General features: G+C 41.1%; 1 protein-coding gene across 1 annotated transcript; it reads right to left on the bottom strand.

Annotated features, from left to right (window-relative positions):
• Positions 1,991-10,572, bottom strand: LOC109230752 (sec1 family domain-containing protein MIP3). The gene is made up of 7 exons (XM_019396163.1): positions 10,322-10,572; positions 8,096-8,239; positions 7,165-7,314; positions 5,327-5,836; positions 3,013-4,551; positions 2,874-2,942; positions 1,991-2,360 (listed from the first exon to the last, which is right to left on the bottom strand). Exons 1-7 carry the CDS (start codon positions 10,367-10,369, stop codon positions 2,232-2,234), a joined length of 2,589 nt encoding a protein of 862 aa, XP_019251708.1. The 5' UTR covers positions 10,370-10,572; the 3' UTR covers positions 1,991-2,231.

The raw sequence follows: 27,764 nt of genomic DNA, 5'->3' as shown, positions 1-27,764 counted from the left end.
AAATGCCTCCTAAACCACTTTTTTGTGTAACGATATTATGGCTAGCATCTATGCTAAGTTTTGTCCAACCTTGTAGTGGTTTATGCCATGCCACCTTAATAGTGGCTTTTGGGGGGTTATGTATGCTTCTTTCAGTGAGTAGCTTGTATTCAGTGGCCTTTTTATAGACAAAATTAAAATTGATTATAGAGCAGGTGTTGTTGTGATTGTTATTATTCCTGTTTGTCCAAGTGTGCCAAATAATGAAGGGCAGGAGGGTGTCCCAATTGATAAGGCTATGCGGAATAGTATAGTTGAAATTTCTTAGTTGAATTAGCCAGTGTACCTCGTTATCTTTATAGTGATGATGTAGTCTCATTCTATCCCAAAGAGGCTTAATGGCCTTACAATGTATGAAGATGATCAATGGATTCTTCTTCATTGTTCCTACATACTGGGCACATTTCATCTATGTTCAAACCAATTCTGGCTAGGTATTGTCTACAAGGGATCCTATTGTGGAGGCATGTTACGCAACAATAATTGAAGATGCGCTTACAATATTATAAAGGGTAAAGCATAAAAATTATTAAATAATATAAATAAATAAATAACAATGTAACCACATCAATTTAATTATTTTATAAATAAAAAAAATTATTGTTAAATAATAAAAATTTAATATTATGATAATAAAATTTAAATAACTATTAAAACAAATACGATATTTAAAGTAATAATACCCTAAAATATAACAGGTAACAACTATCCAAACAAGTTGTGACGGGAATGATAAGAAGGAAAATTGAAAAAATGAAAATATGAAGAGAGGATAAAGTTGGAAAAAAATAACAGATATACTTCTTAATAGGATGATGATAACAAAATAACTTTACCTTAATCCTAAATAAATTGGGATCGACCATATGAATCCACATTTGACTATATTCCTCTATATAAACATTTTTAATTAATAGAGGCATATCTCATGCTTGTGTCTTGCGCATTTAGTTGTGGGAGTATTTTTTTCATTGTTGCGTTAACTAATCTAAGTTGGCACATCGTACGATCAACTAAAAGAGAAAATTTTCCCTACCATAATTTTTTTCATTCACATATACAAAATCCGAGACAACTGGTGATAATTGTTGGAGTATTCACTTTGAGTGACTTTATTGTTTTTCCAATAAATTAATACTAACAAATACATCTTATTCTAAATATTCCTAATATGAACGGTTAACATATTAATTAAATATCATTTATTTCGAAATTTTAGTGGTTTTGGTTGATATATTTATATGGTAGTACTACTTTCAAGAATCTTTTAAGTTTTGTTATAAACTCTTTATATCATTGTTGCAAATGTGATTGAAAGTCTCTTCTTAGAGAATTTTATTTTCTTTTTAATATATATTGTAGTGCTTGCATAGGTCAGAGTAGAACTCAATGGTCATGACTTATGAGAAAATTTGTGTAACCAACCTAACTATTTTGATATTAGACATTAGTTAATCGAGTAATTGACTCGAAATAGTTAAGTCGCAACACCTTGGTGTATGTTTAAGCAACCTGCAAATACTAATCTTCAGGATCAGATGCCTATACATTATTACGCAGATAGTGCAAACAATGTATACTAGTGTATAGTCGGCCATATACATTATTTACTTTTGTTTAGTTATATACATAATTTATACATTGATTATACACAGTCATACATATATAATACATAAATTATACATATATTTTACCTTCACAAGTTTTTTTTAGTTTAAACGGTCTTTAAGTCGTCTTGATTTTTCTACTCCTCGACGCACTCCTACTTTTAGCTTACTAATGATATCTTTTCCTTTTAAGTTTTACCCTAAATGTTTTTAACAAATAATATCACACATTTGTGATGTTAACCAACTAGGGCATATCATACATTCAATGTTTACACCAAACCACGCAAACTTACTTCAAGAGCGATTGATTGAGATAAAATGTGTATTTGACAATGGTTAAGTGATTAAAAAACACATGCGATGTTACTATTGATTTGATATAAATTACAAAGTCCTAATTTCTTTAAAGCTTCCCCCCAAGCAAAGAAGGAAAATGCAGGATGTTTTGCCAGAGGAAGGGGGGACTTGCAATTCTGTGGTTTACATGAAGGTAAAAGAAGTTTGTATTCTCAAAGTATCTGACTTTTAGACAGAACTTTTCACCTTAAATTTACAGATCAAAACAAATAAAGTTATACAACCTTAAACGCAAGAACAATCGCCCAGCAGTAATTCAAACATATCGTTAGGTGTAAGAAGAGTCGTTCCGCCAATAATCAGTTCAACCTCAGGCCTACTGCTCTCAGATAATGCCTCCTGAGCTTCTCGAACCTATTAGTATAACAAGGAGGGACTGTAAATTTGTGTAGGCAAGCATAGACTCTCCATTGCACATCAAATGAAAGAAAAACGATAGCAGTGTTTAGTATTTTCCCCCATATTAACTAAAAAAACATCTTTAACCATTGTTGCATATGCACATTGTAAATTCATTAAACCAGCAGGAAAGCAGGAAGGAAGATCCAGGGAAAACAAAAGTACTACTCCCTCCATTTCAAAAAGATTGGCACTATTTCTTTATTAATCCGTTTCAAAAAGATTGGCACATCTCAATATTTCCTTAATATGAGTCATTTATAGCTACACAAATGCTATAACAGGTTTAAGACGACAAGTTTCAAAAAATTTACCATAATACTAATGCTTTGGCTTATTTGTTGTTGTATATCTCAAAAGTCTTCCCTTCTTTATTAAACTTTGTGCCAAGTCAAACTAGGACAATCTTTTTGAAACGGACGGAGTATAACAAAAAGGCACCGAAGAAAGAGTCCAAAGAAAACAAACCTCAACGCTATTTATGCCCCCCACAACAAAAACGAGAATGACATCTTGATCTGCCAGACTTGGTTTTGCCTGCAAAGTCCAAAATCAGTCCAGCAAATTACACTAGCAAAGGAAATATTTACATCTAAATGAAGCATACCTGCCCAAGGCCAAATCTCCCAAACCCGCTTTTGAATAGCCGGCCAACAGTAGATGAATGATACTCTAAACCAGGTACTTCATGCTTAGCCAGCACCCTTGAAAGCACTTTATAAAGTAGTCCTTTGTTTGAGTAAGGATCATCATTGAACTTACTCTCCAGAGCCTGTGACCACTCTCTGAATGAAATATTCTTCTTTAAGCTGGACAATTTGTGAAAGAATTTGAAAAGATTATCCACCCTATCACACAACTCTAACTTTAGCTGCATGTCACCATACACTTGCTCTTTGTTTTTATCTTTTCCAGCATCTTCATCACCCCAACTACCCCAATCGTCATCATCAAAATCAACACCTTCAGTATTAGAAAGACCGACCTTTTTTTCTGATTGTCTATTAAAGTTGGCTTCAAGATCCTGAGTTAAACCTTGCAGAAACTTTAATTTTGCAACTGTTGGGTTCTCAACAATCGCATCAACAATAGCTTCTTTCATAAAATGTTCCTCTTGCCAAGAGAAAGGACCAATAGTCCCAGAAGATGGGAAATTCTCACCTGCCAATATATATCCAACAACTGTGAGAAGAAGAGCATCTTGTAGAGTAAGAAGCCCCCGCTGAGCATCCATCTTATTATTTCCCTGGGAACTAACAAAAGCACTTTTATTTATGAGATCGCTAATTTGAGCAGCAAGACTCTGGCTTGTGTCTCCAGCATTTACATTCAATATCTTCTCAGCACTGTTAAATGCATCCCATTTAGCACTATGTGATTCATCTAAAGCATATAATGCTGCTGCAGCTAACTGGATGATTCCTTTGTTTTTCATCAAAGATGACTGGCTTTTGGCCAATGCCTTAATCATAGGCTGCAAATCTGATTGTGAAACATAACCAGGACGTACTTTTACGTTCAATGACAAATTTTCCCGACGTAAACTTTCCTGCAGCCATTTCTTGATCAGAACAGCCCCATCTTTTGTCCTTCGCTCTAGTATGGCTTCCAGGTATGGTGTTCCATGAAAATTCTCCGTGGAGACAAAAGAACCACAAAGAAGGTCACTCTGAAAATCTTGCGAGGACATTTCATCACTAAGTTTAGCGCTAAGATTCACCAACTCAACCATTTGAGAAGTTGAGTCTCTAGAACTCCAGCCACGGAGAAATGCTTCAATGTTTTCCACCAGCTGAAAGTTGCCAAAACTAGAAGTCTCCTCTCTTAAACTATTATTCAGTGGTATCTGAACAGTAAGAGGAGAACGTTGCAAGTAAGCGGGGCCAAGTTTAAGCTGGCTTTGCGAGCTTTTAGCTTGACTTAAGGGCGACATCCGTTCCCTGCGAGGCAATGATGAAAACATACGATCCACAAGTGAGTCACCATGACAGCATGGAGTAAGAAGGTCAAGTGTGCGATCTACGAGTAATAGCCCTGCAGATCTCTTACGTCGACCAACGTCATAAAGACTTGACATGTCCGTCAGAAGCTTTCCAACAGTTTTTGAAATATCACCCAGGGAAAATATTTCAAGTTTCAGGTCCATCTACAAATTAATATATTATCTTTAAAGATACAGGTTGAATGAGACAAATAAAATAAACTAAAATAAAATAAAAGACATAAAATCATAACCATTATAAGTAAAAAAATGTACTCCTTGACATGAAGTTGTTATTTAGGCATAAAATATTATCACTGACCAATGTATCAGTGCTCCAAAGCCATATTAAATTATTCTGATACATTTCACCCTTTACTATCTAAATAACAATCTCCCACTATTTACCATTTATTTCCTCGGAATGCCCTAACATTGTTTTTATCCTTTTTCTTTTAAATAAAGAACATTATTCTTATCTTTGATCTTTTATTATTACTAATAATAAAATTAAATTGATTGAGTAGAAAACGGGTTTATTCCAGCATTTTATGCTTGAACAAGCATATCTATGGATTTATTTTTTTCAAGAATTTCACCAATTTTCAACTTTATAGCTAACTAACAGTTTCTTCGATCCAATAACTGCTATTGTGCTAGAAGTTTCATCTATATGTGTGTTTTAACAAAAAATAACTAACTATATAGTGTTCTTATATTGTCCCTAATATTTTATGCAAATACAGAGGTTTATTCCAAGATAAAGATAATGACATGCTAAACACATGTTACTGAGAAGGTCTAGTCATGTTTCACTGCCATTATGGATAACAATGCTGCCAATTGGAAGATATCATTTTTATTTTCAAGACATGAATCACGATAGAAGAGAACATTAAAATCTGTCAAGAAAATTTCAAACAAGTGAAAGCATGATTACCTTTGCCGCCAGATGATAAAGAAATTGAGCGGTAAGAATTGCCCCAGGAGGGACATCCTCACCATCGGCAGGTGTCCCAGTACTTATTGGAGGCAACCCAAAGCTCATAGAGTTATCATGTTCAGTGGACAGGTATGCTTCAGCAACTGATCCTTCTGAAGGCAAGACAAAGAATCTGGGTGAAAAGGGACACAAGACCAAAGGGAAATGATGCACAGAAACTTTCAACTTTTTCCCTACATCTTCTCTCAGGTCAATTACACTGTCACCATAAAGTTTTCGTGGACTTGCAACAGAACTGAAATTAGGAGTCGCTTCTTCACTGGTGGTTAATTGTGACCACCCTTCATCTTCAGCGGACACACTTTCCTTTACTGTGCTCTCTCCAGCATGATTAGAGTTCCTCAGAGACTTTCCAGCAAGCTCCTCATAATCTTGGACAAGCAAGGATTCATATTCACGATATGCATCCGGTCCTAAGGGTGACTCAGGGTATGCTGAGTGACCCGTCTGAAATAAGTGAATTTGGATACACACTTAAAATGAGGTAAATAGAAGACATTGTAGATTGATTGTTGAAAAATCCACTAAATGACGACTTCTTATGTCCATTGGGGGAGAGTGCCAATGACAAATTTAAGCCCTGACATATACTAGAAAATATCATTGTCATCGTTGTAGTCAAAAAGTAATAGACTAAATTTCTTAAAAATAGATAAAAGAACTTTCAGTCACGATGCAGCACTCTTTTATTTCTATTGGTGAACAGAAAGTATTTGAGATGAGGAGTAGCTCCAGCACGGATGAACTTATTTGACACCAACGTGATATATTAGTTTCAACATGGTTTATTAAAGACCTATGTTTGCACCCAATAGGAAAGTAACACAACGATTATGAAGACCAACAATAACATGAAATAAGCCAGAAAAAAAGAAAGTTATCCTTTCTATAAGCAATTTTCTGTTTAATCTGGTATATAACTTGAAAACATGGCGTTAGACATAGTCTAACACTGAGTTCAGTAAAAAAGATAAAATTCTGCCATAATTGTGGTGGCTGGGAGATCTTCTTATCCAGAATGGGGAAGACATTCGTGGGCTAAAGAAAATGTTGTCCATTAAACCTTTCAATCTATCTCGTATTCTTTGTTGATCTCCACTATGTGATAGTATGCTTAATACATTCACTTAGCAGTGCCCAGAAGCTTTCATTTTGTCCTACTAAGACCAAGAAGACAAGCTAAGTTTGGCCGATAGCATATTATAAGGACAGTATGAACTATCCTTCATCCACAACCAAGAGTATGTAAAGACAAATATATGTTCAGATAACATCTGGTAATCTCACCTTCAATTGATCTATTCATTTGTTTCACCTTTTATTTTAAGGGGACAGTATTATCTGCCATCGAAATTCTGGACGAGCATATATATAAATGTGAGAAACTACTGTAAGCTATTCTATCCTCACATAGACATATATACTGAGTATCATGCAAGAAAGATCTGCATGTCTCCCATTTTTTCAAAAGCTTACCAAATTGACTCACACGTAATGGATGGATATATGTATATTTCTTTTCTTATAAAGTATAATGGGTGGATGTAGTTAGAGGAATAGCAAATATCAGGTAATAAAATCATTATATCAGATAATCATTCTAAAATCTAATGTGTAGACAATCTTATCTTGAGAGGTAAGAGTCCAACATGTTTTGCCAAGTACAACCGGATACTCTCATTTCATTCAAGAAACAATTAGTATGACCAGATGTTCAGAGACAAAAAATTAAACACATAGAATGAAGAACATTTAATTTACAAGCTCAAAGGTACCTCTGAGATGCATGTAAATATAGCACAGCTGCAGACAGTCTGAAGTGCACTCAGGCAACGTAAAATATATCTATGTGCATCACTTAGAAGACGTGACGTGATGACAACAATTTTCTTTGCAGGCCCAGAAGTCGAATTCCAATCAACCACCTATAGGGAAGCACTGAAGGCTGGTTCAGACAAAAGGTAGTTCAAAAACTGAAGAAAAATAAAAACAAGAGGATCTTCTTATATATACAGTAGCTTTGTTTTTAATCATGGAAAGCACTTTATGACCCCTTCTATTATTTATATTTCGGTCCAAAAATCTACTGAAAATACTTACATGCTAATCATGTGCATATTTCATAGTAAGTGATAGACTCCTTAAATAATCTTCTCAAGGAGATATTATTTGCTAATACAAATCGATGTTGAGCTTACAGGTCTTTCAACCCAAATACTACAGCTCATTGTTCTTGTTTTCCTTTTTTATTCCCGTAATCCTACAGCTTATTTGTTCAACTCTTTTTCTTTTTTTTTTCTTTCTGAATGGTACTTATTTGTTCAACTCTTAATGAGGAATTTTTTTTTAGTTTTCTTTTTGAGATGGAAATAAAAAGGAAAAACAAAAAAGTCCTCATTAAGACTTTATTTAATTTTTTTCACAAGTAAGTCTTAAGGAGAGTTAAGAATTATTAGTGAGAATTCCAAAATAAATAGTTGCAACCATGTTACCTTTAAAACACATGACATGCCTTTTCACATACAAATTACTTTTCGTGAAGTGGAAGCATCTACCGTATCTTTCTCAATGTGAAAATCATGTGGAATTTAAGCTACTGTTTATAATACGCATCTGTGATTAAGCAACCTGCGCTATATCATGATGTCAACTAAAAGAGAATTCAAGCAACAAATTTCAAAGCAACTAAAGTATAACTAATGTTACCTTATCGAGAGGAGACATTTTCTCCAAGCTGCAAATGGCATGTGCACCCAGCTCCAACAACAAAGAGAATGCTCCAAGAAATTCAAAGCTTTCAGTACTCCCTGCATCCAGATAAACTATGGCATCTCTAATTTCATCTGATATCTGAAAAAATAAAGATACAATATTTTAATTGGATTACTGTTCCCCAATGTTCGGGAGAAATATCAAGTTAAAATCATTCACCATGTTGTTATCAAAAAAATAAAAAAATCAGTGACAAAACAAGTACATTAGTTCCTTTTGCTTCTTAGATAGATAAGTACAGAGGTGTGGAAAATCAGAGGAAATAGAACATATAAAATAATACTCCACTACTTGGCCTCCTGCAGAAGTAGAGGTGAAAAATAGTTCTCTGATTTGCTGGATATTTTATTAGCAGAGAAGGTAAAGAGAATTAAAATTAAACCTTTCATCAGAGCCCTAGTTCTCTGTAGATTCTATCAGAATAACAACGATATACTACGTCTCAATCCCAAGCAAGTTGGGATCGGCTATATGCATCCTTATAATCCATGTTGCTTCATATGAAGTTCATCTTAGTCCAATATTATATAAAAATATAATAAGATTAAAAATGAAAACACGAAGCACTAAAAGTTCTTTATATTTTCTATATCTCTGACATGACTAAGAGAGTAAGAGACTACTGGAAAATACTGGACCTAAACATATAACATGACTATAATTTAATACCAACTAATTGGTATCACCCATAGACTTTTTCCTTTATTGCACCCTATTTTTTGCTAGATCTGCAGCCCGTAGGGATTCCAAGAGATCGCAAGTCTTTTCTGAGTTCTGACAACTTCTCTAAGATTTTAGGTCTGCCTCGTCCTCTTTTAACACCTCATTCACCATAATTTCTCACATACAAACAAGTGCATCTGGAGGTAGATTTAAGACGCAACCAAACAATCTCAACAACCTTTTCCCATTTTTTTTTATGTGCTCCTTCTACCTTCCGCAAAATGTGATAATTTTTCATGTTTAATATTGTATGACTGGACATCAACCTTAGAACTTGCATCTAGGCGATACTTATCCAGTGGATATGTTTCTTTTCTGATAGAATAACATGAATCTTTTTTCCACTTTAAGTATATTTGAACTAGAGTTGCCCAAAAATTAGAAAGGAAAACATAGGGAAATAAAACGGGCATCAACGTTGTCCCTTCTTATGCATAAGAAAACAATTAAACAACAAAATGGTAAAATTGAAGAAGAGATTTTCGGGTTTAGATATTTGTAGAATTATACTCTACCGCCACACAATAACAAGACAGTATCCTTCTTCCTTTTTCCTCCTCTCCGTTTTCTTTATCACATGATCAACCGACCAAATAGAAAACCTCACAAGCAGAACCTAAAGTAGAAATGTAAATCCAAGTGCCATGTCTTCGAAGTTCACCCTCAATCTATTCTAAAATGTTATTAACTTTACAAGCATTATAGCATCTACTGGTATGGACCAGTGGTTGATGAAACTAGAATGAAGATCATAAGAAACCACGATTTGAATCCCAATAGAAACAAATATTTAGGTGATTTTTCCATCAAGTTACCCGGTTTGTGCAACAGTGGCTGGATGCAGGTACCCAATTGGATAGTCGAGTTGCACGAGAGCGGGCCATCAAGTCAATCAAAACCCAAATAAAAAGATAAAAAAGATTTTCGGGCATTAATTATCCAACCGAATGTTACGGCTGGATAGTATAAAAATATCAAACTATGATGAATCTATAAATCCTTAGGCCTGAATCACGTACATAACTAATTGGTTAAACTGAACCCAACATTTTTTACATGAAGTATAAATGTATATGAAGATTACTGAAATTTCAATAAAAATTTAAATTTTAAACTCATAACTTCAAAACTGCAAAGGATTCATTGGTAAGAACCTAAACGTTGAACCCATTGAAGTTAAATACTTGCATCCGCCTTTGATCATGTTGCCTGTCCAAATTAGTTTGGGATTGAAGCATAGTTGCTATAACTAGAGACCGCATGAAACCAAGAAATTTGTGATCTTTTTAGCTCAAGCTACAGAGAAGGTAAATTTGAGAATGCACAATTTGATGAATAATAAAACTGAGTAAATCAATTAAAAAATCTAAACAATTTTATAACATGGAGCAAAGTATGATTATAGGAAAATTAATCAGAAATTGAGAGAAGACTCACGTGTCTAATGGAATCGGTACAACACTTGATCACATCAATCGTAGCCATAATTCGTTTCGGACAACGTAACCGGTGCTGGAGCAAGATAAATTACCGGCGACGGAGTTCCGACGATTTCACTTCAATTACAGTACGATTGTCCGGATCTGGATGGTGAATTCAGCATAATTACGGACCAGTGGGTTCTCGAGTTGGCTGGGCCGCAAGTAAAACTCCGAAAAGGGACAAGTGCAGAAATAGCCGGTTGGACGACTCTGTTTAAAAGAATAGTCCACAAAACTATAAAAGTGATTAAAAGCCAATAAGCACTTAAAATTTTAGAGTTGAGTCGCTAATCCGACAACTTATCTATTCTCTCAGAATAGGGGTGACACTATTTTTTACAGACTCTAGTAGTAAAATTTTACAAGATCGTTATTGTTGTTTTCGCTTCATAATTAAAATTTAGACTAGTGGACTGAAATTGAAATCACAAGCCTCGTCTTTGGAAATTGGTCGAGCCTAATTTTTTATGTTTGGTTTGAAGGTAAATTTTAAAATATAAAATTTAAATTTCAGACCTTCGGGTCTAAACTTGAATTTTAAAGTTTAAAAATTTAAACTTCAAACCTTTGGGTCTAAAATTTAAATTTCATCATTGTCCTTCTGGTTTGCGTCGATTAAATTTTGAGAAAATAACATTGTATAGCCGCTCTCAAAATAATAGTCAAAAAATATTTTATATATATATATATATATATATATATATATATATATATATATATATATTTTGTATATTATATATAAAATTATATAAATTTTATATACTTATCTAACTTTTAAATAAAAATAATTTTTAACACGAGCTAAAAGTGAAAAAAAAAAGTCCTCAAATTTTACTTACTATATTACGGTGATTATTGCCAATTTGCCTCAACCCCTGTCTCATGAATTGAGAGAAGGGAGCACAATGAAAAAGACACCGTAAAAGAATTCTTCTTTTTGATTGTTGTAACGACGAAATATATATTAATAATTAAGTAGTTGCATTACATATCGGTGGTGCCTCCGTAGTGGCACCCAAAACACCTGAGCCAGGAGGCCTGCTAGTCATATTACAAAAACTATTAATGTACACCTCAGCCTGGAGGCCTGCTAGTCATATTACAAAAACTATTAATGTTCCCAAGATCTGCTAGATTGTTTAGAACATTGGAAGATACTAGCCTAGTAATAGTTGTTCCAGCTTTGTCTTCCTGGAGCAGCTTCCAACAAACATTAGGTGGGCGGAGCATTATTGATAGGGAGGTATTGCTTGGTTGCTTGGACCCTTCTTTTGCCAAAAAGTACGCGAGTCTGTTCCCTTTCACGGAAATTGTGTCTGATCATGGGGTTCTTCAGCTCCTTCAGTAACAATCTGCACTCATTAACAAGGTTAGAGTATAGAGAACAGTTATTATAGGAAAGTAATTGTGGTATTTCAGTAGCATCAGTTTCAATTTCTAAGTTGTTAAAATTATTGTTTTTTGCTAGAAGAAGACCATTTTTTAGCGCGATGAGTTTCATGTATATAGGGGTGTAGCCATAAGCGGACATTCTATAGCCCAGGAACTAGTTACCGAATTTATCCCGAAATATTCCACCGATTCCTTCTTTGTTATAACGGCCTTTGAAAGACCATCAATTTTGAGTTTTAGGTCAGTTGACAATGGGGGGCTCCATTTTACAGTTATTGGAGAAGTGTTTATGTTATTGGTGAGAGATAAAGCTGTGTATTTGTATTCCATAAAATGCATCATCACAAGGTTTAGGGCAAGAAGCTTACAAAGGTTATTGAAATGGTTATTATTTCTGTTAAGCCATAGGTGCCAGATGGCAAAAGGGAAGAATTCATTCCAAGTGACGTTTAGGTTGTCCACATTAATAGTCCACTCTTCGAGTGTCATAAGCCAGTGTCTGAATTGAAATCCGGAGTTTGGTTTTGCGGGCTTACTTCCTCCCAAAAGGCCTTGGCTATCGGGCATTCGAAGAGAATGTGAGTTAGAGATTCATTAGCTCATTTACAAATAGAGCATATAGTGTCGATAATTAAGCATATGTGATAAAGATAAGCATTTGTGGGAAGCTGATTATGGGGGCATTGTCATAAGAAAAATTTATTTTGTTAAGAGTACTTGACTTCCAGATCCATTGGAATCTGTAGTTAATGTAGCCTTGTGAGGAGATGAGTTTATAGGCTGTTTTGGTGGTAAAGGAGTCGTTTGACGTGAGAGCCCAAATAGGGATATCTTATGCATCCCGAAGTTCTGATATCTTAATAGAGAGGATTTTCTGGGTGATGTGAACAGGGAGATGAAAGGACAGTTTGGATAAATCCCATTGATTATTTTCCCATAGATCTTTGATTTTGAGGTTGGAGTCCTGTTGGGTTAAAGGACCTTGGAGAAGGGAGTTGAGTGGTGGGAGGTTGGGAATCCAAGCTGATGGCCAACAATTAATATTTCCTGGTCTGATTATCCATGAAAGGCCCTTTGAGCAGTATCTCCATACCGTTAGGACGTTAGACCAGATGAAGGAATGGGATGTAGGGTTCCTTTTATAACTATATTTACTGATTAGAGTGGTGGCCTATATAGAGGTAGTATTGGTGAAGAGGCGCCAAGACATACTGGAGAGTAGAGCTAGATTTTTGTCTTTTGCCTTTTTTATACCTAGACCCCTGTCTCGCTTAGACTGAGTAACAGTATCCCAATTAACATAGTGAATTTTCTTCCTGGTTGTTGTAGTACCCCATATGAAGTCATGCTCGATCTTGTCAATTTTTTTAAGGATAGAGGAGGAGAGAAGGATATATTGCATGAAGTGGTTTGGAATGGAATTGAGAGTGGATTTGGCTAGTGTAGTTCTACCAGCAATAGATAGAAAGTTTATTTTTCATCCGGCTAATCTAGAATTCATGTTGTCAACGATGTACTGGAGGTCAGTAGCTTTTGATTTATGCGGGAGGATTGGGAATCCTAGGTATTTTCCAAAGCTATGACTACTATTAATATTAAGAATATTAGCAAGACGGTTTCGGGTAAAAGAGTCGCAGTTTTTTTAGGGAGATTATTTTGGATTTCCTAGAGTTTATTTTTTACCCGAAAGTTGGCTAAAGAATGCCAGACAACGGTTTATGGTTTGGACTGTTTAACATTTGCATTTGCTGCTAGTGTAAGGTCGTCTGCATAAAAGAGGTAAGAGAGGAGTGTCCCTAATTCACTTAGTTGAATGGGGTCCCATTGGCCAATGTTGACCTGGCGGAAAATGTATTTGGAGAGGAGTTTCATACATAGTATGAATAGGTAATGGTTCATTAGATCTCCTTGTCTAATATCTCTTGTTGGGCTAAAAAACTCCGTTCTAGAGCCATTTACTAGGATTGATATTCTGGAAGTGATGACACAACTCATGATGAGATTGGTTATGCGCGGTGGGAACTTGAAGAAAAGAAGGGCTCGATAGATAAAAGACCATTCTAGTCTATTGAAAGCTTTCTCGAGGTCAATTTTTAAGAGTAGCTTACCCCGTAGCCCCTTAAATTTTTGGAAATGGTTCATGATTTCCTGGATAATAATGGCATTGTCACTGGTGCGTCTTCCTTTTAGGAAGCTAGATTGGTAGGGGCTGATAAGCTTATCCATAAAAGGTTTCGCTCTGTTGACAATGATTTTAGTGATTACCTTGTATATGATATTACATAGACCTATAGGTCTAAAGTTATTGAGGTTATTAGCATTTAAAGATTTAGGAATTAGGCAAATGTGGGTCGAGTTTAGATTTTCAGGAATAGTAAGGGTGTTGAAAACTTCGTGACAGCAGGATATGACCGAGTCCTTAACAAGGTGCCAATATTTTTGATAGAAAAAATGGTGGATGCCATTTGGGTCGGGTGCTTTAAGTGGTTTTGAAGGAACAATTGGCGCTCACAATTTCATAGTATTGCAGAGGGCGATCTAGCGAAGTAAATTCAATGTTATCAAAACTAGTAGGGGAGTCGAGAATATTCTTTCGAGGAGTGGCTATGTGCTCGGAGGTGAAAGCCTTTTTGAAATAGGTTAAGGTATGGTTTAGAATTTGTTGCAGATCAGTTATCCCGGAACCCTCACTATTTTTGGAGAACGCAATATTGTTAGTGCGTCGTCAGTTGTCAACGCTAATATGGAAGAATTTTGTGTTGGCATCACCGTCAATAATCCAATTATTGCGAGATCGAATTTTCCAGTAATCTTCCTCAATTCGAAGAAGGTTATTATATTCGTTAATGAGGTCTTTTTCTAAGAGTTGTAGGAATGTGCCAGTGGGGTAGCACAGGGATGCTTGAATTCCATTAATTCAGGCTAGAACTTGCCACTTCTTTCTATGGGTATCTTCAAAAGTAACTTTAGCCCATTTAGAAGCAAGAAGCTGGAAGGTTTTAGTAACTTCCATTAAAGGTTTTCTATGCCAGCTATTTTTAACTAAATTTTCAAAGATATGATGGTGGCACCAGAAGGTTTCAAGACTGAAGGTCTTGTTACCCTGCCGAGGATTCTTCTGGTAATATTTAGAAGGAGGGGTGTGTGATCCGAATGAGTTCTAGGTAAGTAGGTTACAGAGGCGTCATGATATTGTTCTACCCATTGGTCATTAGCAAAGAATCTATCGAGTCTTTCTAAGATTAAACCATTAGTTCTAACTCTACAGTTTCTCCAAGTGTACTTAGCTCCTTTATAACCAAGGTCCATTAGTCGGCATTGGTTGACACAAGACCAAAAGTTGGAAACACGGTTATTGTTGATGGGTCTACCACCCCACTTATCTCCCTGGGACAGGACTTCATTAAAATCGTCCCTAGTAGCTATGGTCCAGAATAGTTGGAGGTAATAGACCGGAGGTTATCCCACATGGTATTACGACTATTAATAGTAGTGCTAGCGTAAATAATGCTAAGAAGCCAAGGGGTGTGATCAGGGTGTACCTGAAGCATGGCGTGTATCTCTTGATGTGTTTTACTGATGAAATTTAATATTGACAAGGTTTCCATACCAAAGGATGACATTGCCTCCAACAAGTCCAATAGCAGAGACTTCAAGCATGTCAGTGAAGTAAAAGGAATCTCTAAGCTCTGCATGGTTAGCCATTTTTGTTCCAGTAGAGCAACTATGCAAGGGTTGTGCGTATGGAGTATCTCTCGAAAATTTCTCCTAAAGTCATTGTTATTAGCACCACGTATATTCCAGACAACTAAATTGATAGGGCTACTCATGTGAGCTTGATTGGTGGGGGGTGGTTGATCCTCTTGTAGTATCTGGGTTTGTATCCTCAGAGATGGGCTCAGAACCACTGCGAAATTCCCGCTTGCTTCTAGGATGGGAGGATGTATTGTTATGGAGCATTTTTAGAGGGCTACTGGACATTTGAATACGTATTTCTTGTCCCCTATCTCCTAAAAGAGCATGAGGGATGCTTCTCTGATGCTTGAAATTTTGGTGAACAATCCCCTGCGATGAGGAACTATTATTTCCTCTACTAACTCATTTTTCATCTCTAGTTCCTCTTGTTCTTGCTCGTTGGGAGGGGGTGGTTGTTGGTGATGGATGTCGAGTGGTATTGGGCGATGTTGTAGGATCGGTTGCCATGAGAAAAAGATGGGGTTGTTCGGTACTTGCTCCTCGGGCGTGAAGTATGGGAGTTGGTAGATTAGGTTCATGTTGTTGAGTGTATTGAAGTAGTGTGGGAGGTTCCATTGGGCTTGCATGTTGTTGAACAATGTTGGAGCCATGGCGGGGGCTAGAGGATCTAGCACGTTAGCCATAGACATGTGGTTGATATAGTTCTCCATGGCAAGGGCCATTCCTTCGGAGATAAGTTGGGCTAGGAAGTTCGGATTTTGAAGAACAATCCATGCTTCCTGGCCGTTGATGGTCATGGGGAAGAAGGTCGTATGTCCCCGAAGGCCTTGCTCGATCCAAGACATTGGGTCTTGGTTCAGAATTAGTGGTGGTGATACATAAGTGGGTGGGTGGAAGGGTATTTGCAACGGGAAGTTTGGTGGATTTGCCATTAAAAACCATTTGGAGGTTTGCAATAGTGGGAGAGTCGTTTGTGAAGTTGTAAGGAGTGGAGTTAGTTGATATAGAGGAGGATGAAGTATTGCTTGAGTAAGTGTTTAGAGGTAGTGATTGAAAATCTTTTGTTGAAGATTGTATTTACATATGGTTTGAGGTGCCTCGGGGAGAAGGATTAATGGTGATTGGTTCTTTAAGGTTTGGTGACACTTGGCTGGTGGATTTGGCCAAGTGTATGTCAAAGTTATGGGTTGTTTGTAGATTTGGGTGATCAATTGGATTTGTAGTAGTATTTGGCATAAGTGTCAGTAGGTTAGGCTTTAGTGTGTTGCATGGTTTTGCTTTGCCACTTGGCAAAACCGGATTGGCTTGTGTGTTATTTGGAGATAGGTACTGCCTAGAGTGTAACGAATAGGTGATTTTGGGAGAATGTTTGTCACTGAGATTATCCGTTAGGGAGTTAGAGTTGTACGAATTATTGTCTTCCTCCATTAAAGAGGAGAATTTATTAGAGGTATGAACGCCATTAGTCTCCTCTTTTATGGGAGCATTCTTTATAGTTGTGGACATGTGAGCCAAGGCTTTTGGGTTTTCAAAACCTTGGGAAGAGGAGGTGGTAGTGTAATTAATTAAAAAGGCTCTAAAGACAAAGAGACAATATTAAAATTAGATTTTTTTAAGTGTTAAGGTACTTACCTGATGTTGCATCAAAATATTTTACGTCTATACTTGTTTTAGAATTTTGGGGGGGGGGGGTATCGGCGACTTTGTNGTCGGGCAGTTGAACGAGAAGTTCCCATATCGCGTCCGGTCTTAGACCAGCCTGGACCAAGAAGCGGTTGGGTGGACTAAGAATCATGGTGAGGTTTCCTTTACCGCCTATGCCTTGTATTTTGTGTTTCTTTCTGAGCCCTTGGACGAAAGCGTCTTGAGGTTTATTTACCGTGAAAATGGTAACAACAATTAAATTTGTAAATGGGATTCTAAAAATACCTGATCTATTCCCGAGCTAGTTGTTAAAGTAGTTAATGCTAAGAACGTGAAGTATAATGATAAAATGCGAGCTAAGACGAGGCAGTAATCAAACCAAAGGGGCCTGCTGCCCGGATGTGAGGACAATCGATGGGGACCTCGGGGCCATGGCTCGAATCGAGCTCGAGCTACCCGGGCAATCGGGAGCGAGATAACAGGCAGAGATATGATTAAGCAAGGTATGTCAAAGTTATGGGTTGTTTGTAGATTTGGGTGATCAATTGGATTTGTAGTAGTATTTGGCATAAGTGTCAGTAGGTTAGGCTTTAGTGTGTTGCATGGTTTTGCTTTGCCACTTGGCAAAACCGGATTGGCTTGTGTGTTATTTGGAGATAGGTACTGCCTAGAGTGTAACGAATAGGTGATTTTGGGAGAATGTTTGTCACTGAGATTATCCGTTAGGGATCTAGAGTTGTACGAATTATTGTCTTCCTCCATTAAAGAGGAGAATTTATTAGAGGTATGAACGCCATTAGTCTCCTCTTTTATGGGAGCATTCTTTATAGTTGTGGACATGTGAGCCAAGGCTTTTGGGTTTTCAAAACCTTGGGAAGAGGAGGTGGTAGTGTAATTAATTAAAAAGGCTCTAAAGACAAAGAGACAATATTAAAATTAGATTTTTTTTTAAGTGTTAAGGTACTTACCTGATGTTGCATCAAAATATTTTACGTCTATACTTGTTTTAGAATTTTGGGGGGGGGGGGGGCATCGCGACTTTGTTCTTTCTGTACTGAGTGAAGCTTCTCTGTCTTGTTGTATTTGTTGGAGTTTCTTCTCTTGTGAAGGAGAAAGCGTGCCGTTTATCTTTTGTTAGAGGTTGTTCGTCGTATGGCTTTTAGATTTCCACGGTTACTGGGCTTTTTGGGATATATGGGCATGAGGTGTTAGTGTGTCCTAGCCGGCCACATTTTTTGCATAAATTTTTTTTCCCTTCGTATGATAGTTGTTGAAGGTGTGACCCAATTAGAATACTAGGTTGAACCGAAATTCAGGTCTCGTCGGGGGAGGTGGGAAATGCTCAAGATGCGGACACCGCCAAAGCGGGAATTCCTCTCAAGGGGGGACGCTCACTCGCCAATATCTTCGATGGTGTTAGCGATAGTCGGTCTCGACATTCCTGGTGCCGTCAAGGCAGCGGAGGGGTCCTTGCAGCAGGTGCTATCTATTTCTTATATATTTCTTTAATTCTCGGGCCTCGTTCTTCGTCTTCTTAACTTTTCCACTATGTCGCAGTGCAAGGATATGTAAGATCACGCCCTCTTTCTGCTCCGCGAGGAGCTTTCTTACCATGATAAAGAGTGTAAGAAGCTTACCTCGATGCTGCGAGATTCGGAGGCTCATTCTGCCCGAGGAGAGAAGGAATTGGAAGAGCTCCGAGCTGCCCTGGAGAGAGCGCTCCGGGAAAGGCTGGCCTTGCTGCGCAGGTATTTCACCCTGCTTGTACCCGACCTTTACTCCTGTGCTCCGGCATAAATTAGCTCATCTTTGTTTCGTAGGTCGAGCAGAATGGTTCGCTGATTAGCCAACTGAACATGGAGATCTCCGGGCTGAGGAAGCAGAATAAAGTAGTGACTGGGGAGTTGGCGACATCCCAGGATCATCTCAAGGATGCTCGCAAAGAGGTTGCTGCTTTGGCTACGGCTAAGTCCGAGGTTGAACGAAACGCTGCCACTTATTTGGAGGATGCAGCCACGACGCATAAAATAGCTTGTGACATATCGATAGAAACGGAGTAGAAGCTAACTCGAGCTGTTAACCTTGCTAAGGCAGAGGCGAGAAGAGAGACCTGGGAGGAAATCGAGGAAAGAGGTGTCGACCTATCGGCTTATCTCGAGGAAGCCCGCAAATTGGAGAGAGAACTGGCGCTTTTAATTGCCGCCGATGAGGGCGAAGATAGTAGTGGTGAGGAGTAGCCTTCAAGTTGTCTTGTATCCCCTTCTTTTCCCTTTGTATGCAGCTCCCGGGGGATGGATTTTGTAAAGATGTCTTTTGTGGATACTATTTACCGTGAAAATGGTAATGACAATTCAATTTGTAAAATGGGATTCTAAAAATACGCGATTTATTTTTATGCTAGTTGTTTAGAGCAGTTGATGCTATGAGTATGAAGTTCTAACAACAAGATACAAGCTAAAATGGGGCAATAATCAAACCGAGGGGCATGCTGCCCGAGCTTCGGACCGGTCGATGAAGGACCTCAGGGTCAATATTCGGCTCAAGCTCAAGCTATCGGAGGTAGCCGAGAATGGGATAACAGTTACGATATGATCAAACAAGGCTCTTTATGGCCAATACCAAGCAATAAATGAAGAATAAGTATGAAAGTGATAAATGCCTAAAGTGGCCTCGAGCGAGCAAGTTAGAGAGAAAAGAGAGAGAGAGAGAGAGATATTACTGATCTTGTGTAGAACAGTTTGAGCAACAGCAGCCCCTTACAAAGTAGTGTGGATTCCCTTTAGGAGAGGGAATACAATATAGTACAGAATGCATTAAATGTAAAGACACGGGGATGGGACGGCTAGGAACGATACTAGACTCTGCTGATGCTAGTTGCTCGCCTCGGGAGTTCCCCACCTCAGATCTTGTGGTCGTGGCGACCTCGGGGGAGGCGCTCNAGTTGCTCGCCTTGGGAGTTCCCCACCCTCAGAATCTTTGTTGGGTCGTGGGCGAACCTCGGGGGAGGGAGCTCGATCGTAGTCCTGCAGCCTCGAGATACCGATATGACTCCCCGAATTCACCTTAGTGGCGAGAAATAGATTCCTCCGATTTCACCGTATATAAATAGTTTCCGCGTTTCCTAGAATGAAGCAATAGGAAACAACTTTGAACCTTCGTCTCGAGGTCATCATTGTCGTGACGTCAACCATTTGAGAGTATTAAATGCCATGTTCCAGAGAATTGTGCAAGGCTGCCGTCAGATGCGGTAATCGAAAAACCCACGAACTACCATTGGCTCGTCCTTTCCACTTCCCCAGCGATTCCTATAAATGCATCGGTTGCTTGACACTTCCCACTTTCACCCTATTTCCAAGCTCAAGAGTCAGAATTTCTTGTATTTGACACTCTTTCATCTTTTTATAGAAGAATTTTTACCATTGACATGGCTAGGACTTCTAGGACGGTTCCCGGACAGAACGATGCTGCATCATCAACTCGATCGCCTAAGGAAGAAACCAGAGCGATTCCCTCTTTGGGACAATGTACCCCACCTAATCTCGATATGTCAGAGGATTTCAATGTCGATGCCACTTTATCTAAACCGGGCCGGTGCGAGTATGTGTCTCGATACGTCAGCGTCGTGATCGATATTAGCAAGGTGAGGAAGGACTGCCGATGGAGCGAGGTAGTGGGGGTTGAGGTTACCGGTGCCAACAATGATATAACTGATTATAAGGCTGGCTTCCTTCACGTGTACACCTACCCATTCACCTTGGGTCCCAATAATTCTACCGAGTCCTCTCCCCTGGAAATAGACCTGGTTATCCTTGATTTCTGCGACCGATACCAAGTGACGCTTGGTCAGATCTACCTTTCATTTTGGAGGATAGTGTTGATGCTTCGCCATTTCACCGAAGGGGTTGAGGGTGAGATCTTTACCCTCAATCATCTGATCAGGATGTACAGCCCTCGATTGTATCGAGGTTTAATCAGACTCCGCCATCGGTCCAAAAAATCTTTTTTCTCGAGCGTCGATGAGGGAAAGGATCGAGGATGGATGAGCAAGTTTATCTGAGTAAAGAGCTTGGACATCATCCCGGCCCAGAGGATGCTCTTTCTAGAGAGGTGGAATACCCGACGTAAGCAATTTTTCCCTTAGCCGCTTTTCAACTATTCTTCCATTCGAAATAATGATCTCTTTGTGGTTCCCGCAGCTGCTGCTTGGCCCCCGGAGGCGGTTCCAGATTTGTCGGGATGGGTCGGGCAGTTGAACGAGAAGTTCCCATATCGCGTCCGGTCTTAGACCAACCTGGCCAAGAAGCGTTGGGTGGCTAAGAATCATGGTGAGGTTCCTTTACCGCCTATGCCTTGTATTTTGTCTTTCTTTCTGAGCCCTTGGCGAAAGCGTCTTGAGGTTTATTTACCGTGAAAATGGTAACAACAATTAAATTTGTAAATGGGATTCTAAAAATACCTGATCTATTCCCGAGCTAGTTGTTAAAGTAGTTAATGCTAAGAACGTGAAGTATAATGATAAAATGCGAGCTAAGACGAGGCAGTAATCAAACCAAAGGGGCCTGCTGCCCGGATGTGAGGACAATCGATGGGGACCTCGGGGCCATGGCTCGAATCGAGCTCGAGCTACCCGGGCAATCGGGAGCGAGATAACAGGCAGAGATATGATTAAGCAAGGCTCTATGTTACCAATATTGAGCAAAGTAGTGAAGAACGGATAAGAGAATGATAAATGCTAAAGCGACCTCGGGCCCGTGAGAATAAACAACTTATAAGAAAAGAGAGAGAGATATTATTGCACTTATGGAGAAATGGAGCAACATCAGCCCTTTACAAGATGGTATGGGTTCCTCTTATATAGGCGAGGGAACCCGGTATGGTACATAGTGCATTAAATGTAAATATATGGGGATGGGACGGCTAGACAAGACACCAGAGCCTGTTGATTCTAGCTGCTTGCCTCGGGAGTCCCCCGTCTTCGTAACTTTTGCTGGGCCGCGGACAGATCCCTCAACCTCGGAGCCACTGCAGGGCCGCAGATGATCCTCGAGATAGGGAGCCCGGTCATGATCCCACAGGCTCGAGGTGCTGTCACGACATTCCGAATATACCTTAATGGCGGGAGATGGATTCCTCTGATTTCACCACACACAGATAGTCTCCGCGTTTCCTAGAACGAAGTGATAGGAAACGATGTTGGATCGTCGTCTCGAGGCCATTATTGCCATGACGTCAACCGTCTAAGAGCATTAAATGCCATGTCCCAGGGAACCGTGTAGGGCCGCCGTCAAATGCGGTAATCGAGAAACCCATGAATTGCCGTAGGTTCATCTCTTCTGCTTCCCCAGCGGTTCCTATAAATGCTCCGGTTGCTAGATACTCCCCATCTTCACCCTTCCTTCAGGCTCGTAAACCAGAATTTTTGCTATTTGATACCTTTACATATTTCCTTCTCTTTACGAAAATGTTTTACCATTTTTCATGGCCAGGACTTCTAGGACGGTCCCTCGACGGAATGATACTGCCTCGTCGTCCCAATTTCCTGAGGGGGAAAATAAATCGGTTCCTACTTTGGAGCAATGGAACCCTCCCGAAATTGACACGTCGAGACTCCCTCGTCTACACCAGGTCGATGTGAGCACGTATCTCGATATGTTAGCATCGTGACCAATGCTGACAAAGCAAAGGAGGACTGCCGATGGAGCAAGGAAGTGAAGGTAGAAATTCCTGACCCCAGCGACAACATTATCGACTTCAAGGATGGCTTTCTTTACATATATACTTACCCATTCACCCTTGGTCCTGATAAATTTGTCGAATCTCCTCCTTTGGAAATCGATCCGGTTATCCTTGACTTCTACGCTCAATATCGGGTGACCCTCGATCAGATCTACCTGTCCTTTTAGAGGATCGTGTTGATACTCAGGCACTTTACCGAAGGGGTTACAGGTGAGGTCTTTACCCTCGGCCATTTGATCAAATTGTACCGCCCTCGGCTGTATCGAGGCTTAATCAAGCTTCGACAACGGTCCAAAAAATATTTCTTCACAAGTTTTGATGAGGGGAAGGACCGAGGATGGATGAGCAGGTTCATTCGAGTGAGGACCTCGGATATCATCCCAGCCCAGAGGATGCCCTTTCCAGAGCGATGGAATGATCGACGTAAGTGGATTTCCCTTTAGCCACTTCTCAATTATTCTTTTGTTTGTCACGATAACCCTTTTGTGCTTTCTCTAGCCGCTGCTTGGCATCCCGAGGCGGTCCCAGATTTGGCGGGATGGATCTGGCATTTGGATGAAAGGTTCCCGTATCGTCTCCGGTCTTGGACCGTCATGGCTAAGGAGCGTCGGGTGGCTAAGAATCACAGTGAGGTTTCTTCACCACTCGTGCTCCACCTTTTGTGTTCCTTTCTGAGCTCTAAGCAACGGCGTATCGCGTTTATTGTGTTGGTGCAGGCCTTGGAGAGAATATGCAGATGAGGCCACCCCCGGATGGTGAAGCGGAGGCTTTGGGGCCTGACATGAACAAGAAAAGGAAAGACAGGGCGGCCACTGCTTGTCCTGACGAAACTGCTGCCCTAACATCCGGGTTGAACCCTGATGTTGAGAGGGAGGACGGGGATAGAAGTCCGTTGAGGAGGAGGACGAGGTCCAGCATGAGAGATTTACAGGTGCCCTAATCGGAGGCTGCTGAGTATGGGACGACTGGGTCCGGCAGGGCTAAGGAGCCGGGGGTCCTCGAAGAGAACACTGATGTAACTTTGAATCGCGCGGCTGGATTCGATGTGGCTTCCGCTAGCAGGACCGTTGGTCCTGATGAGTCGGGGTTCAGGAGTTTCCAAGGACATGGGCTGCTATTCGGAGATATCGGCGACCCGAACGATCTTATTCAGAACTTTCCAGTCTCATCAGGAGGGCTGAGGGATGCCGAAGGGATGATCGGCGCCACGGTTGGTACTCCTTTCAGAGGGGGAGGCTTCATTGCCAACATTTTTGATGGCGTAATCGACAGAGCTGATCTCGACGTTTCTGGCGCCGTTAAAGCGGTGGAGAAGTCCCTGCAGCAGGTATAATTTTTCCTTGCGCATTTCTTTTTGTTCCCGGTCATTATTCGTCATCTCTCTTAACTTTCTCGTTGTGCCGCAGTGTAAAGAGATGTATGATCATGCCATCCTTCGGCTTTGTGGGGAACTTTCTTGCCATGAGAAGGAGCGTAATAACACTGCTTCAAAACTTCAAGACTCGTAGGCTCGTGGCGCCCGGGGAGATAAAGAGTTGGGGGAGATTTGGGCCTCTTTGGAGGCAGCTCTTCGGGAGAAGGCCGTTCTTGCTGCTCAGGTATTCTGCCTTGCTTACACCTGCTCTTTTACTCCGTATCCACAAATTTTCTGCATTTACATATTCACCGTCCTGCCTTTCGTTATAGGTCGAGCAGAGCAACTCGCGGATTAGTCAGTTGGAAGCGGAGGTCTCCGGGCTGAAGGAGCGGACCGAGACTGTGACCGGGGAATTGGCGACATCTCGGGCCCTTCTCTCGGACACTCGTAGGGAGATTGCTACTTTGGCCGCGGCTAAGTCTGAGGCCAAGCGAGATGCTGCCGCTTATAAGGAGGATGCGGCTACAGCACATGCAATGGTTCGTGACATATCCCTAGCGGCTGGGCAGAGGCTGGCACGAGCTGTCCAGCATGCCAAGGCGAAGGCGAAGGCGAAGGCGAAGGCGAAGAGGGAGGTCCTGGAAGAACTCGAGGCCAGAGGCTTCGAGCTATCTGTCGACCTGGAGGAGGCTCGCGTGACGGAGGGAAGACTGGTGCTTTTGATTGTCCCCGACGGGGGTGAAGATGATAGTGGCGAGCAGTAGTCTCCGAGCCCTTTTTTGTATGCCTTCTTTCTTGTCCCATGTGTTCTCCCTCCTGGGAGACGAATAGTGTAAAAGGTGTTTTTCCTTTTTGTCAATGCACGAAAGGAGCTTTTATTCTACTAGTCCTTCTTGCTGCTTTCCCTCTCTCCTCCCCTCTTTTTTTTGCTTTCGAGCATCGAGCGTCGGCCCTTTGGAGCCTTTTCGTAGGACGAACCGGGGGCCCCGAGACTAGCCATATCCCGAGGTTGAGTCGATGGCTCCTCCGTACCGATACTTGCGATGTCAGGGGTCTCCCGAGGTCCCTTGATTTTATGAGTTATGTGGGAGCCTGAGATGATTCTGCCGGTGCACTCCCCAAGGAGAAGGTGACGTTAACGCGACCAGAATTAATTGGCCTTCTTGGGCAATTGAGCAGTTGTTGCCTGGCCCCTATATATTTATCTATCCGCTCTTCAAGCAGCGATTTTGCAGTTGTTTGATAAGCCTATCTCTTTTATAGAGCCTGGCGCTTTGTGCGAGTCCTTCCACTTCTTTGCTTCAGGGAGTTTTTGCCTGGATCCTCCTCTTCTTCTCCTTATTCTGTAGTGGCCATGGGCGCTTCTTCGACACCTGATCCTTGGACGAAGGGGATTCCTTCTTGTGTTCCACCTTTGGTTGGCGCCAGCGGCCCTCTCCCGATGTCGGGGGAGCGAGGCCCGGAGTGCGGATGGGGGGAAGGCGTGATTCTACAAGTACCTTCCCCCGAGGAGAGTGTTATGATGTATGTTGAGGGTTTCTTGAGTGTGTATACCCATCTCCTCATGCTGGGTTCCCCGGATCGGGTGGTGCTCGATTTCTGTAGAAGGTATCAAGTAACGTTGGCGCAGATTCATCCCTTTCTCTAGAGGATAGTGCAGTCGATGAGATATTTTGCTGATAAGACCGGGATAGAGTTTACCCTCAGTCACCTCATAAGGTTGTACCGGCCATTACATTACCGGGGCCTAATTGCTCTTCAGCGTAGGTCCACTCGAGCTTCCACAATCGGTAGCGAGGAGGATGAGGACCGTGGATGGATGAGTCAGTTCATTCGAATCCGGACGACCGACATTATGCGCGGAGAATTTTTACCGTTTCCTGAGAAATGGAACTCCGCACGTAAGCATTATGTTCGAACCGTCTTTCCCTTCATATGAAGTTGGCCCCATAACGATGTCTTCCTGTCCTTTGTTTACAGCAACTCATTGGTTGCCCGGTAAGGTCCCTGATTTAGCCAAATGGTCACGTAGGCTGGCAGCTTGCTGGGCTCATGATAGGCGCCTGTGGCGAGATCTTTCAAAAGGGAGATGGGAGGCGAAGCATTATGGTAGGTGCCTGGCGTTCCCTCTCCTTTTTGGGGACGACTTCCTTTTTGCTGATTCGCCCGATTCCTCTGTCGCAGGTGCCGGGAGTTCATTCGAGGCGAGACTGGATTCCCCGAAGGAGGAGGAGAGATTACTGGCCCAAGGATCAAGGAGCGCTGGCAAAAGGAAAGGTGTTCCGTGGTGCGAGAAGGCTTGCGGTAAGGCGCCTCCTCCGTAGCGGTTGAGGGGAAGCGATTCGGTTGGCCGGCAAGCTTCCGGTATTGATGCATCATAGGACATTTCTTCGGCCCTCGGCGAGGCTCATCGTCTTGGCCTTGTGGTGAGTTTTTGGTTGTGGTAGGGATGTTCTGGCCCCATGCTCCTTTCTCTTCCCTTTACTCACCCGGCTCTTCTTCTTCAGGCTTTTGATAGGCTCAAAGTCGTGCTGCTTCATTGTGAGGCCCCGTTGCGGGAGGCTCGTGAAAGGGAAAAATCCCTCAAACTTCTCTGTGCGGCAAAGGAAAATGAGCTCGTTTCTTTACGGCGTGGGGTGGACTGAATCCGCGCCCGGGAGGCCCTCTTAGAGAAACAGGTATTCTGCATTCCGCACTGGCCTGTATTCCACTTTTTGTCCTGCTGTCTTTGACATGTTGACGTTTTAGTTGAAGGACAAGGCGGATGAGCTGGAACAACTCTGGGGCGAGGTCGACAAAGCCAAACGTGAATACACTGAGCTGCAAGCGCGTGTTAGTACCCATTCTGAGGCCAAAGAGAGGGCTCAGGCCGCGACATCCGCTATTTAGGCGCAAATTCAGGCCACTCGTGCGAATGATTCCGCTTGGGCGAAGATGATCGCGAGACTCTTATCCGAGCTATCAAGGGCGAAAACCAAGGTGGTGAACGTCCGGGCCGAGGTCGTAATGAATAATACCAGGGCGGGGCAAAAAATGGCAGCTCATTCAAGGAGTGCTACTGCTGCTAAGGCTTAGCTGAAGAAGGCCCTCGACCGTGCAAATAGTAGCAGGGAGTATGAGAGGTGCAGATCCTGGAGGGAGACCCTCGAGGAGATTCATGCTAGAGGCTTTGATCTGTTGGAGGAGATCGGACAAGCCAAAGGAGAGGAGTTCGATGCCAAGTTCCTGATATCCGATGATGAGGATGAGGAGGAGGAAACCGCCGGGCCGTAGCTGCCAGAAAAAAGGGGAACAAATATTCCCTGCCTTCTTTGTTGTGTATATATAGCTTTCATTATATGACACAGGTCGAGATTGCGCCTCATCATCAATATGTAGTAATAAGAGGGGAAACCCCGCAACTTGTATCTTCTGTACTTCTGCTTGTTGGAGTTTTCACTGGGTCGATTTGACCCCGGATTTGCCCTTAGGCTTGCATGCTTTAACTGTCTTCGAGTTCTGCCTCCGAGTCGGGGTCTGACTCGAGCTTAATATACCCTCGAGTTTTGCGTTTGTTCGGGCTGGCGATGATGGT

This window comes from Nicotiana attenuata, chromosome 8, assembly GCF_001879085.1.
Source record: "Nicotiana attenuata strain UT chromosome 8, NIATTr2, whole genome shotgun sequence".
In the NCBI taxonomy this organism is placed as follows: Eukaryota; Viridiplantae; Streptophyta; class Magnoliopsida; order Solanales; family Solanaceae; genus Nicotiana; species Nicotiana attenuata.
Note: the sequence above shows the minus strand (reverse complement) of the source record. Positions and strands in the feature narration are given on the sequence as shown.